General features: G+C 53.7%; 1 protein-coding gene across 3 annotated transcripts in view; it reads right to left on the bottom strand.

Annotated features, from left to right (window-relative positions):
* Positions 1-13,722, bottom strand: part of crtac1b (cartilage acidic protein 1b) — a 349,836-nt gene that overhangs the window by 35,817 nt on the left and 300,297 nt on the right. For all 3 annotated transcript variants that reach the window (XM_072557150.1, XM_072557149.1, XM_072557151.1), the window contains exon 9: positions 4,229-4,311. In XM_072557150.1, coding sequence (XP_072413251.1) covers positions 4,229-4,311 — 83 coding nt within the window. The remainder of the gene's footprint in view (positions 1-4,228; positions 4,312-13,722) is intronic.

Here is a 13,722-nt window from a genome sequence, read left to right as displayed (position 1 = left end):
GGATGTGTAGGTTAGGTACATTGCCCCTCGTGATCGGGGATGTGTAGGTTGGGTACATTGCCCCTAGTCTTCAGGGATGTGTAGGTTAGGTACATTGCCCCTAGTGTTCAGGGATGTGTAGGCTAGGTACATTGCCCCTAGTGTTCAGGGATGTGCAGGTTAGGTGAATTGCCCCTAGTGTTCGGGGATGTGTAGGTTAGGTACATTGCCCCTAGTGATCAGGGATGTGTAGGTTAGGTGAATTGCCCCTAGTGTTCAGGGATGTGTAGGTTAGGTGCATTGCCCCTAATGATCAGGGATGTGCAGGTTAGGTGCATTGCCCCTAGTGATCAGGGATGTGTAGGTTAGGTACATTGCCCCTAGTGATCAGGGATGTGCAGGTTAGGTGAATTGCCCCTAGTGATCAGGGATGTGTAGGTTAGGTGAATTGCCCCTAGTGATCAGGGATGTGCATGTTAAGTACATTGCCCCTAGTGTTCAGGGATGTGTAGGTTAGGTACATTGCCCCTAGTGATCAGGGATGTGCAGGTTAGGTACATTGCCCCCAGTGTTCAGGGATGTGCACGTTAGGTACATTGCCCCTAGTGTTCGGGGATGTGTAGGTTAGGTACATTGCCCCTAGTGATCAGGGATGTGTAGGTTAGGTGAATTGCCCCTAGTGTTCAGGGATGTGTAGTTTAGGTGAATTGCCCCTAGTGATCAGGGGTGTGTAGGTTAGGTACATTGCCCCTAGTGTTCAGGGATGTGCAGGTTAGGTGAATTGCCCCTAGTGTTCGGGGATGTGTAGGTTAGGTGCATTGCCCCTAGTGTTCAGGGATGTGTAGGTTAAGTGCATTGCCCCTAGTGTTCGGGGATGTGTAGGTTAGGTGCATTGCCCCTAGTGTTCAGGGATGTGCAGGTTAGGTATATTGCCCCTAGTGTTCAGGGATGTGTAGGTTAGGTACATTGCCCCTAGTGATCGGGGATGTGTAGGTTAGGTACATTGCCCCTAGTGTTCAGGGATGTGCAGGTTAGGTACATTGCCCCTAGTGATCAGGGATGTGCAGATTAGGTACACTGCCCCTAGTGATCAGGGATGTGTAGGTTAGATGAATTGCCCCTAGTGTTCAGGGATGTGTAGGTTAGGTACATTGCCCCTAGTGATCGGGGATGTGTAGGTTCGGTACATTGCCCCTAGTGTTCAGGGATGTGCAGGTTAGGTACATTGCCCCTAGTGATCAGGGATGTGCAGGTTAGGTACACTGCCCCTAGTGATCAGGGATGTGTAGGTTAGATGAATTGCCCCTAGTGTTCAGGGATGTGTAGGTTAGGTACATTGCCCCTAGTGTTCAGGGATGTGTGGGTTAGGTACATTGCCCCTCGTGTTCAGGGATGTGTAGGTTAGGTACATTGCCCCTCGTGATCGGGGATGTGTAGGTTAGGTACATTGCCCCTAGTGTTAAGGGATGTGTAGGTTAGGTACATTGCCCCTCGTGTTCAGGGAAGTGCAGGTTGGGTACATTGCCCCTAGTCTTCAGGGATGTGTAGGTTAGGTACATTGCCCCTAGTGTTCAGGGATGTGTAGGTTAGGTACATTGCCCCTCGTGTTCAGGGATGTGCAGGTTAGGTACATTGCCCCTAGTGTTCAGGGATGTGTAGGTTAGGTGAATTGCCCCTAGTGATCAGGGATGTGCATGTTAAGTACATTGCCCCTAGTGTTCAGGGATGTGTAGGTTAGGTACATTGCCCCCAGTGTTCAGGGATGTGCACGTTAGGTACATTGCCCCTAGTGTTCAGGGATGTGTAGGTTAGGTACATTGCCCCTAGTGATCAGGGATGTGTAGGTTAGGTGAATTGCCCCTAGTGTTCAGGGATGTGTAGTTTAGGTGAATTGCCCCTAGTGATCAGGGGTGTGTAGGTTAGGTGCATTGCCCCTAGTGTTCAGGGATGTGCAGGTTAGGTGAATTGCCCCTAGTGTTCGGGGATGTGTAGGTTAGGTGTATTGCCCCTAGTGTTCAGGGATGTGTAGGTTAAGTGCATTGCCCCTAGTGTTCGGGGATGTGTAGGTTAGGTGCATTGCCCCTAGTGTTCAGGGATGTGCAGGTTAGGTATATTGCCCCTAGTGTTCAGGGATGTGTAGGTTAGGTACATTGCCCCTAGTGATCGGGGATGTGTAGGTTAGGTACATTGCCCCTAGTGTTCAGGGATGTGTAGTTTAGGTACATTGCCCCTAGTGTTCAGGGATGTGCAGGTTAGGTGAATTGCCCCTAGTGTTCGGGGATGTGTAGGTTAGGTACATTGCCCCTAGTGATCAGGGATGTGTAGGTTAGGTGAATTGCCCCTAGTGTTCAGGGATGTGTAGGTTAGGTGCATTGCCCCTAGTGATCAGGGATGTGCAGGTTAGGTGCATTGCCCCTAGTGATCAGGGATGTGTAGGTTAGGTACATTGCCCCTAGTGATCAGGGATGTGCAGGTTAGGTGAATTGCCCCTAGTGATCAGGGATGTGTAGGTTAGGTGAATTGCCCCTAGTGATCAGGGATGTGCATGTTAAGTACATTGCCCCTAGTGTTCAGGGATGTGTAGATTAGGTACATTGCCCCTAGTGATCAGGGATGTGCAGGTTAGGTACATTGCCCCCAGTGTTCAGGGATGTGCACGTTAGGTACATTGCCCCTAGTGTTCGGGGATGTGTAGGTTAGGTACATTGCCCCTCGTGATCAGGGATGTGTAGGTTAGGTGAATTGCCCCTAGTGTTCAGGGATGTGTAGTTTAGGTGAATTGCCCCTAGTGATCAGGGGTGTGTAGGTTAGGTACATTGCCCCTAGTGTTCAGGGATGTGCAGGTTAGGTGAATTGCCCCTAGTGTTCGGGGATGTGTAGGTTAGGTGCATTGCCCCTAGTGTTCAGGGATGTGTAGGTTAAGTGCATTGCCCCTAGTGTTCGGGGATGTGTAGGTTAGGTGCATTGCCCCTAGTGATCAGGGATGTGTAGGTTAGATGAATTGCCCCTAGTGTTCAGGGATGTGTAGGTTAGGTACATTGCCCCTAGTGATCGGGGATGTGTAGGTTCGGTACATTGCCCCTAGTGTTCAGGGATGTGCAGGTTAGGTACATTGCCCCTAGTGATCAGGGATGTGCAGGTTAGGTACACTGCCCCTAGTGATCAGGGATGTGTAGGTTAGATGAATTGCCCCTAGTGTTCAGGGATGTGTAGGTTAGGTACATTGCCCCTAGTGTTCAGGGATGTGTGGGTTAGGTACATTGCCCCTCGTGTTCAGGGATGTGTAGGTTAGGTACATTGCCCCTCGTGATCGGGGATGTGTAGGTTAGGTACATTGCCCCTAGTGTTAAGGGATGTGTAGGTTAGGTACATTGCCCCTAGTGTTCAGGGAAGTGCAGGTTGGGTACATTGCCCCTAGTCTTCAGGGATGTGCAGGTTAGGTACATTGCCCCTAGTGTTCAGGGATGTGTAGGTTAGGTACATTGCCCCTCGTGTTCAGGGATGTGCAGGTTAGGTACATTGCCCCTAGTGTTCAGGGATGTGTAGGTTAGGTGAATTGCCCCTAGTGATCGGGGATGTGAAGGTTAGGTACATTGCCTCTAGTGTTCAGGGATGTGCAGGTTAGGTGCATTAGTCAAGGGTAAATGTAGAGTCACGGGGAATGGATGGGGAGAGATACACTTCGGAGGGTCAGTGTGGACTTGTTGGGCTGAAGGGCCTGTTTCCACACTGCAGAGATTCTATGAATCCAGAGATCCAGTGTAATCGAGAGACCCAAGATAATGTTCTAGAGACCTACGTTTGAATTAACCTCAGTTGCAGCCTTACAGACTGTGTATTCACTGACCTGCTTTTGGTGGGGGTGTGTTACAGTCCATTCAGGGAGTGGAAATACGCACCTTTACATAGATATTGTTGCCTGAAACTAGAGATAGTGACAGTCAGGACTCCAACATTGAGGTGACTAATCAGGAATTGCTCCTGCTCTTAACATCTCCTATTGGCGAGCATCGGATGGATTTGAGGGTCGATTCTCAAACCGTTTGCCCTTTTTTTGGATGTTCTTGGACCATCAAGACATGGAACGGGACCCAAGCCCTGAGCTCCTGCCCCAGAAGCACGGCAGCTACCCCATGCACCACTAAACCCACAAGTGTTAGGGTCCGGTGTCAGGGCAACGGGCTGGAACCCTGAGTTGGCGGTGAAGGTGGGGGGGACGCAGAGGGAAGGGAAAGCAGGTTGGCTTTACCTGTTCCTTGTCCTGTGGGCTCCGCAGCATCTCCTGCGTCTTCCTCTTCAATCAACGGGTCTGCCCCATCCCGTTGAGAGACTCTGCAATGGAGCACAGCACAGTCCCGTCAGTACTCAGTGACACTCTGATACATCCCAGTCAAATAGGGTCTACAGCACCACACAGGGCTATGTCAGGCAGCTGGTCCAGGCCAGTGTTTGCTCCCTACATCAGGAAGAAAGTGAGGTGCTGGAGAATCAGAGTTAAGAATGTGGTGCTGGAAAAGCACAGCTGGCCAGGCAACATCCGAGGAGCAGGAAAGTCAACATTTCGGGCATAAACCCTTCATCAGGAAATGTCAACTCTCCTGCTCCTCTGATGCTGCCTGACCTGCTGTGCTTTTCCAGCACCACACTCTCGATTCTTTAACTCCCCACACCGTCTTCCACATGGGCGAGGGCTCACTGTGGGACTTGAACCAACAATCAACAGCACGCTGAAACAAAGAGGCAAATCCCCATCAACGATAGACAGCTTACCAATTAGAGCACACAACCAGAGGGTTCTGAAAGCACCTCATGTCAAGGGAAGGCACAATAACAACTTCATTGATGTAGCACCTTTAATGTTGGAAAACATCCCCAAGACACTTCAGAGCAGAGTGTCAACCAAATGTTGATACAGAGCATAAGGAGATACAGGAAAAGACTTGATCCCAAGCTAGGATTTTAAGTAGGATTGTTATGTTGTAATGGGATTTAGGCAAGTGCAAAAATTTAGTTTTGAAAGGTGAATTCCTTGTCTTTGATATTCTTTATTCTATAGCTTTCTGGAATACTGTGTCTAGTACAGGGCACCCAATTATTTGAAGGATATTATGAAGCTGGAGAGGTTTTAGAAGAGGTTTACCAGGATGTTGCCGGGTATGGAGGGTTTGAGTTATAAAGAAAAGCTGGACAGGCTGGGACTTTTTTCACTGGAGCGTAGGAGATTGAGAGGAGACCTGATAGAGGTTTATAAAATACTGAGGGGTATAGATAAGGTGACTGGTAGGTGTTTTTCTTCCTTTGGGGGATGTCAAGACAGTAGGGGCCATTTTTAAGGTGAGAGGAGAGAGATTTAAAAAAAGGCATGAGCAGCAATTTTTTTACACAGAAGGCAGTTTGAATGTGGAATGAACTTCCTGAGGAAGTGCTGGATGTGGGCACAATTATCATGTTTAAAAGACATTTGGACAAGCACATGAATAAGAAAGATTTGGAGATGCCAGTGTTGGACTGATAAGGAGCGATGCTCCGAAAGCTAGTGTGCTTCCAATTAAACCTGTTGGACTATAACCTGGTGTTGTGTGATTTTTAACTATGAATACGAAATGTTTGGAAGGATGCGGGCCAACAGCAGGCAGGTGGGACTAGTTTCGTTTGGGATTATGTTCAGCATGGACTGGTCGGGCCGAAGGGTCTGTTTCCATGCTGGATGACTCTATGGAGCCTGTCCTGAAATCAGGGACAATTTTTAAAAAAATTTCAGGCACTAGCAATGTCCTACCAGCAGAGAGTGCTGCTGCACCAGTTACAGCAAGAGCAACTCTCCAAGTTGTTGGAACTATCCAGATAGTTCAGTCAGAGAAAGGGGTAAACAACCCTTAAGACGCAGCTGTGAGGTATGAGGTCCCAGTTAAAAATCAAATTGGCTTCCCTGTTCGACAAAGTTTGAAAAGATAACCAGTCACACTGAGCTTTCTATCACATCCAATTGGATCAAACACACTAGACTAGATTACTTACAGTGTGGAAATAGGCCCTTCAGCCCAATAAGTCCGCACTGACCTGCTGAAGCACAACCTACCCAGACCCATTCCCCTACACTGAGGGCAATTTAGCAGAACCAACTCACCTAACCTGCACATTTTGGGAGAAAACCCACACAGACACAGAGAGAAGGTACAAACTCCACCCAAAGGGTCACCTGAGGCAGGAATTGAACCCAGGTCTCCAGCACCAAAAGGCAACATGCCACCAAGGCCTGTGTTTATTTAGTGCCTTCTAAGGCTCAGGATGTTCCAAAGTGCTTTACAAACAATTAATTCACCTCCTAACTCTCCAGTTTCTGCATCATCGACACATCAGGGGTGTGAAGGAATATTCATTTGTTGAGGAAACCATTGACCAATCACAGGGACCTTCCCAGTGAGATTCCTCCCTGTGCTATTGCCTTATTTCCAGGGTGTGGAACGTTTTCAAGGATTGACAAACTGTTCCCTAGGGAGAGACAGAATCACCTTTCAGCCTTCCTCAGGTCTGAGCTCTCCCCAATCATTATTGTCCCCCCTCATTGCTGTGTCCCCTTCATTGCTGTGTCCCACCTCATTAATGTCTCCCCCCTCATTGCTGTCTCCCCCTCATTGCTGTGTCACCCCTCATTGCTGTGTCCCCCTCATTGCTGTCTCCCCCCTCATTGCTGTGTCCCGCCTCATTAATGTCTCCCCCCTCATTGCTGTGTCCCCTTCATTGCTGTGTCCCACCTCATTAATGTCTCCCCCCTCATTGCTGTCTCCCCCTCATTGCTGTGTCACCCCTCATTGCTGTGTCCCCCTCATTGCTGTCTCCCCCCTCATTGCTGTGTCCCGCCTCATTAATGTCTCCCCCCTCATTGCTGTGTCCCCTTCATTGCTGTGTTCCGCCCATTGCAGTCCCCCCTCATTGCTGTCTCCCCCTCATTGCTGTGTCCCCCTCATTGCTGTCTCCCCCCTCATTGCTGTCTCCCCCTCATTGCTGTGTCCCCCTCATTGCTGTCTCCTCCCTCATTGCTGTGTTCCGCCCATTGCAGTCCCCCCTCATTGCTGTCTCCCCCTCATTGCTGTGTCCCCCTCATTGCTGTCTCCTCCCTCATTGCTGTCTCCCCCTCATTGCTGTGTCCCCCCTCAATCCGCTGTCCCCCCCCATTGCTGACCCCCTCATTGCTGTCTCCCCCCTCATTGCTGTCTCCCCTCTCATTGCTGCCTCCCCCCTCATTGCTGTCTCCCCCCTCATTGCTGTGTCCCACCTCATTAATGTCTCCCCCCTCATTGCTGCCTCCCCCCTCATTGCTGTCTCCCCCCTCATTGCTGTGTACCACCTCATTAATGTCTCCCCCCTCATTGCTGTCTCCCCCCTCATTGCTGTGTCCCACCTCATTAATGTCTCCCCCCTCATTGCTGCCTCCCCCCTCATTGCTGTCTCCCCCCTCATTGCTGTCTCCCTCCTCATTGCTGTCTCCCCCCTCATTGCTGTCTCCCCCCTCATTGCTGTGACTCCCTCATTGCTGTGTCCCCTCTCAATGCTGTGTCCCCCCACAATTCTATGTTCCCCTCATTGCTGTGACCCCCTCATTGCTGTCCCCCCTCATTGCTGTATACCCCCTTATCGCTGCCCCCCCATTGCTGTCTCCCCCTCATTGCTGTGTCCCCCCTCATTGCTGTGTCCCCCTCATTGCTGTCCCCCTCATTGCTGTATCCCTCCTTATTGCTGTATCCTTAATTGCTGTCTCCCCCCTCATTGCTGTCTCCCCCTCATTGCTGTCACCCCCTCATTGCTGTCACCCCCTCATTGCTGTTCCCCCTCATTGCTGTCTCTCCTTCATTGCTGTCTCCCCCCTCATTGCTGTCTCCCCCCTCATTGCTGTCTCACCCCGCATTGCTGTCTCCCCCCTCATTGTTGTCACCCCCTCATTGCTGTCCCCCCCCCTCATTGCTGTCTGCCCTGCATTGCTGTGTCCCCCTCATTGCTGTCTCCCCCCTCATTGCTGTGACTCCCTCATTGCTGTGTCCCCTCTCAATGCTGAGTCCCCCCATTGCTGTCGCCCCTCATTGCTTCCTCCCCCCTCATTGCTGCCTCCCCCCTCATTGCTGTGTTCCCCTCATTGCTGTCTCCCCCTCATTGCTGTGTCCCCCTCATTGCTGCCTCCCCCCTCATTGCTGCCTCCCCCCTCATTGCTGTCTCCCCCCTCATTGCTGTGACCCTTCATTGTTGTCTCCCCCCTCATTGCTGTGTCCCCCCTCATTGCTGTCTCACCCCTCATTGCTGTCTCCCCCCTCATTGCTGTGTACCCCTCATTGCTGTGTCCCCCCTCATTGCTGTCTCCCTCATTGCTGTCTCCCTCCTCATTGCTGTCACCCCCTCATTGCTGTCCCCCCCCTCATTGCTGTCTGCCCTGCATTGCTGTGTCCCCCTCATTGCTGTGTTCCCCCCATTGCAGTCCCCCCCATTGCTGTGTCCCCCCCATTGCTGTTGCCTCCCCTCATTGCTGTCTCCCCCTCATTGTTGTTGTCTCCCCTCATTGCTGTCTCCCCCTCATTGCTGTGTCCCCCCTCATTGCTGTCTCCCCCCTCATTGCTGTGTCCCCCCTCAATCCGCTGTCCCCCCCCATTGCTGTCTCCCACCTCATAGCTATCTCCCCCCTCATTGCTGTGTCCCACCTCATTAATGTCCCCCCCCTCATTGCTGCCTCCCCCCTCATTGCTGTCTCCCTCCTCATTGCTGTCTCCCCCTCATTGCTGTGTCCCCCCTCATTGCTGTCTCCCCCCTCATTGCTGTGTCCCCCCTCATTGCTGTCTCCCCCCTCATTGCTGTGTCCCCTCTCAATGCTGTGTCCCCCCATTGCTGTCCCCCCTCATTTCTTTCTTCCCCCTCATTGCTGTCTCCCCCCTCATTGCTGTCTCCCCCTCATTGCTGTCTCCCCCTCATTGCTGTGTCCCCCCTTATTGCTGTCTCCCCCCTCATTGCTGTCTCCATCCTCATTGTTGTCTCCGCCCTCATTGCTGCCTCCCCCCTCATTGCTGTCTCCCCCCTCATTGGTGTGTCCCACCTCATTAATGTCTCCCCCCTCATTGCTGCCTCCCCCCTCATTGCTGTGACTCCCTCATTGCTGTGTCCCCCCTCATTGCTATGTTCCCCTCATTGCTGTGTTCCCCTCATTGCTGTCTACCCCTCATTTCTGTGTCACCCCTCATTGCTGTGACCCCCTCATTGCTGTATACCCCCTTATCGCTGCCCCCCCCATTGCTGTCTCCCCCTCATTGCTGTGTCCCCCTCATTGCTGTCTCCCCCCTCATTGCTGTCTCCCCCCTCATTGCTGTGACTCCCTCATTGCTGTGTCCCCTCTCAATGCTGAGTCCCCCCATTGCTGTCACCCCTCATTGCTGTGTTCCCCTCATTGCTGTATCCCCCTCATTGCTGTGTCACCCCTCATTGCTGTGTCCCCCTCATTGCTGTCCCCCCTCATTGCTTCCTCCCCCCTCATTGCTGCCTCCCCCCTCATTGCTGTGTCCCCCCTCATTGCTGTCTCCCCCCTCATTGCTGTGTCCCCCCTCAATCCGCTGTCCCCCCCATTGCTGTCTCCCACCTCATTGCTATCTCCCCTTCATTGCTGTGTCCCACCTCATTAATGTCTCCCCCCTCATTGTTGTCTCCCCCCTCATTGCTGTCTCCCCCTCATTGCTGTCTCCTCCCTCATTGCTGTGTACCCCTCATTGATGTCTCTCCCTCATTGCTGTCTCCCCCTCATTGCTGTCTCCCCCCTCATTGCTGTGTCCCCCCTCAATGCTGTCTCCCCCCTCATTGCTGTCTCCCCCTCATTGCTGTCTCCCCCTCATTGCTGTGTCCCCCTCATTGCTGCCTCCCCCCTCATTGCTGTCTCCCCCTCATTGCTGTCCCCCCTCATTGCTGTCTCCCCCCTCATTGCTGTCTCACCCCTCATTGCTGTCTCCCCCTCATTGCTGTGTCACCCCTCATTGCTGTCTCCCTCATTGCTGTCTCCCTCCTCATTGCTGTCTCCCCCTCATTGCTGTGTCCCCCCTCATTGCAGTGTCCCCCCTCATTGCTGTGTCCTCCTCATTGCTGTGTCCCCCTCATTGCTGTGTCCCCCTCATTGTTGTTGCCTCCCCACATTGCTGTCTCCCCCTCATTGCTGCCTCCCCCCTCATTGCTGTCTCCCCCTCATTGCTGTCTCCCCCCTCATTGCTGTCTCACCCCTCATTGCTATCGCCCCCCCCATTGCTGCCTCCCCCCTCATTGCTGTCTCCCTCCTCATTGCTGTCTCCCCCCTCATTGCTGTCTCCCCCCTCATTGCTGTGTCCCACCTCATTAATGTCTCCCCCCTCATTGCTGCCTCCCCCCTCATTGCTGTCTCCCCCCTCATTGCTGTCTCCCCCTCATTGCTGTGTCCCCCCTCATTGCTGTGTCCCCCTCATTGCTGTCTCCCCCCTCATTGCTGTGTCCCCCCTCATTGCCGTCTCCCCCCTCATTGCCGTCTCCCCCCTCATTGCTGTCTCCCCCCTCATTGCTGTGTCCCCCCTCATTGCTGTCTCCCCCCTCATTGCTGTGTCCCCCCTCATTGCTATCTCCCCCTCATTGCTGTCACCCCCTCATTGCTGTCACCCCCTCATTGCTGTCTCTCCTTCATTGCTGTGTCCCCCCTCATTGCTGTCTCCCCCCTCATTGCTGTCTCCTCCCTCATTGCTGTCTCCATCCTCATTGCTGTCTCCCCCCTCATTGCTGTGTCCCCCCTCATTGCTGTCTCACCCCTCATTGCTGTCCCCCCCCTCATTGCTGTCTGCCCCGCATTGCTGTGTCCCCCTCATTGCTGTCTCCCCCCTCATTGCTGTGACTCCCTCATTGCTGTGTCCCCTCTCAATGCTGAGTCCCCCCATTGCTGTCGCCCCTCATTGCTGTATCCCCCTCATTGCTGTGTCACCCCTCATTGATGTCTCCCCCTCATTGCTGTGTTACCCCTCATTGCTGTGTCCCCCTCATTGCTGTCTCCCCCTCATTGCTGTGTCCCCCTCATTGCTGTGTTCCCCCTCATTGCTGTGTTCCCCCTCATTGCTGTCTCCCCCTCATTGCTGTGTCCCCCTCATTGCTGTCTCCCCCTCATTGCTGTGTCCCCCTCATTGCTGTGTTCCCCCTCATTGCTGTGTTCCCCCTCATTGCTGTGTCCCCCTCATTGCTGTGTCCCCCTCATTGCTGTGTTCCCCCTCATTGCTGTCTCCCCCTCATTGCTGTGTACCCCTCATTGCTGTGTCCCCCTCATTGCTGCCTCCCCCCTCATTGCTGTGTCCCCCTCATTGCTGTCTCCCCCTCATTGCTGTGTACCCCTCATTGCTGTGTTCCCCCTCATTGCTGTGTCCCCCTCATTGCTGTGTCCCCCTCATTGCTGTGTTCCCCCTCATTGCTGTCTCCCCCTCATTGCTGTGTACCCCTCATTGCTGTGTCCCCCTCATTGCTGCCTCCCCCCTCATTGCTGTGTCCCCCTCATTGCTGTCTCCCCCTCATTGCTGTGTACCCCTCATTGCTGTGTTCCCCCTCATTGCTGTCTCCCCCCTCATTGCTGTCTCCCCCTCATTGCTGTGTACCCCTCATTGCTGTGTTCCCCCTCATTGCTGTCTCCCCCTCATTGCTGTGTCCCCCTCATTGCTGCCTCCCCCCTCATTGCTGTGTCCCCTTCATTGCTGTGTCCCACCTCATTAATGTCTCCCCCCTCATTGTTGTCTCCCCCCTCATTGCTGTCTCCCCCTCATTGCTGTCTCACCCCTCATTGCTGTGTCCCCCCTCATTGCTGTCTCACCCCTCATTGATGTCTCCCCCTCATTGCTGTGTCCCCCTCATTGCTGTCTCCCCCTCATTGCTGTGTCCCCCTCATTGCTGTCTCCCCCTCATTGCTGTCTCCCCCTCATTGCTGTGTCCCCCCTCATTGCTGTCTCCCCCCTCATTGCTGTCTCCCCCTCATTGCTGTGTCTCCCCCCTCATTGCTGTGTCCCCCCTCATTGCTGTCTCCCCCTCATTGCTGTGTCCCCCCTCATTGCTGTGTCCCCCTCATTGCTGTCTCCCCCCTCATTGCTGTGACTCCTTCATTGCTGTGTCCCCTCTCAATGCTGTGTCCCCCCTCAATGCTATGTTCCCCTCATTGCTGTGTTCCCCCATTGCTGTCTCCCCCCTCATTGCTGTGTCCCCCCTCATTGCTGTGTTCCCCTCATTGCTGTCTACCCCTCATTTCTGTGTCACCCCTCATTGCTGTCCCCCCTCATTGCTGTATACCCCCTTATCGCTGCCCCCCCTCATTGCTGTGTCCCCCCTCATTGCTGTGTCCCCCCTCAATGCTGTGTCCCCCCATTGCTGTCCCCCCTCATTTCTGTCTTCCCCCTCATTGCTGTCTCCCCCCTCATTGCTGTCTCCCCCTCATTGCTGTCTCCCCCTCATTGCTGTGTCCCCCCTCATTGCTGTCTCCCCCCTCACTGCTGTCTCCATCCTCATTGTTGTCTCCCCCCTCATTGCTGTGTCCCCCCTCATTGCTGTCTCCCCCCTCGTTGCTGTGTACCCCTCATTGCTGTCTCCCCCTCATTGTTGTCACCCCCTCATTGCTGTCCCCCCCCCCTCATTGCTGTCTGCCCCGCATTGCTGTGTCCCCCTCATTGCTGTCTCCCCCCTAATTCTGTGACTCCCACATTGCTGTGTCCCCTCTCAATGCTGAGTCCCCCCATTGCTGTCGCCCCTCATTGCTGTGTTCCCCTCATTGCTGTATCCCCCTCATTGCTGTGTCACCCCTCATTGCTGTGTCCCCCTCATTGCTGTCCCCCCTCATTGCTGTATACCCCCTTATTGCTGCCCCCCCATTGCTGTGTTCCCCCTCATTGCTGTGTTCCCCTCATTGCTGTCTCCCGCCTCATTGCTGTGTCTCGCCCCTCATTGCTGTGTCTCCCCCCTCATTGCTGTCTCCCCCTCATTGCTGTCTCCCCCTCATTGCTGTGTCTCCCCCCTCATTGCTGTCTTCCCCTCATTGCTATGTCCCCCCTCATTGCAGTCGCCCCCTCATTGCTGTCTCCCCCCTCATTGCTGTCTCCCCCTCATTGCTGTGTCCCCCTCATTGCTGACCCCCTCATTGCTGTGTCCCCCCTCACTGCTTTGTCCCCCTCATTGCTGTCTCCCCCCTCATTGCTGTGTCCCCCTTCACTGCTGTGTCCCCCCATTGCTGACCCCATCATTGCTGTGTTCCCCCTCATTGCTGTGTCCTCCCTCATTGCAGTGTCCCCCCTCATTGCTGTCTCCCCCCTCATTGCTGTCTCCCCCTCAATGCTGTGTCCCCCCATTGCTGTCTCCCCCTCATTGCTGTGTCCCCCATCATTGCTGTGTCCCCCCTCAATGCTGTGTCCCCCCCATTGCTGTACCCCTCATTGCTGTATCCCTCCTTATTGCTGTATCCCTCATTGCTGTCTCCCCCTCATTGCTGTGTCCCCCCTCATTGCTGCCTCCCCCCTCATTGCTGTCTCCCCCCTCATTGCTGTCTCCCCCCTCATTGCTGTGTCCCCTTCATTGCTGTGTCCCACCTCATTAATGTCTCCCCCCTCATTACTGCCTCCCCCCTCATTGCTGTCTCCCCCTCATTGCTGCCTCCCCCCTCATTGCTGCCTCCCCCCTCATTGCTGTCTCACCCCTCATTGCTGTGTCCCTTTCATTGCTGTCTCCCCCCTCATTGCTGCC

The sequence above is a fragment of the Chiloscyllium punctatum genome, chromosome 38, assembly GCF_047496795.1.
Source record: "Chiloscyllium punctatum isolate Juve2018m chromosome 38, sChiPun1.3, whole genome shotgun sequence".
Classification (NCBI taxonomy): Eukaryota; Metazoa; Chordata; class Chondrichthyes; order Orectolobiformes; family Hemiscylliidae; genus Chiloscyllium; species Chiloscyllium punctatum.
Note: the sequence above shows the minus strand (reverse complement) of the source record. Positions and strands in the feature narration are given on the sequence as shown.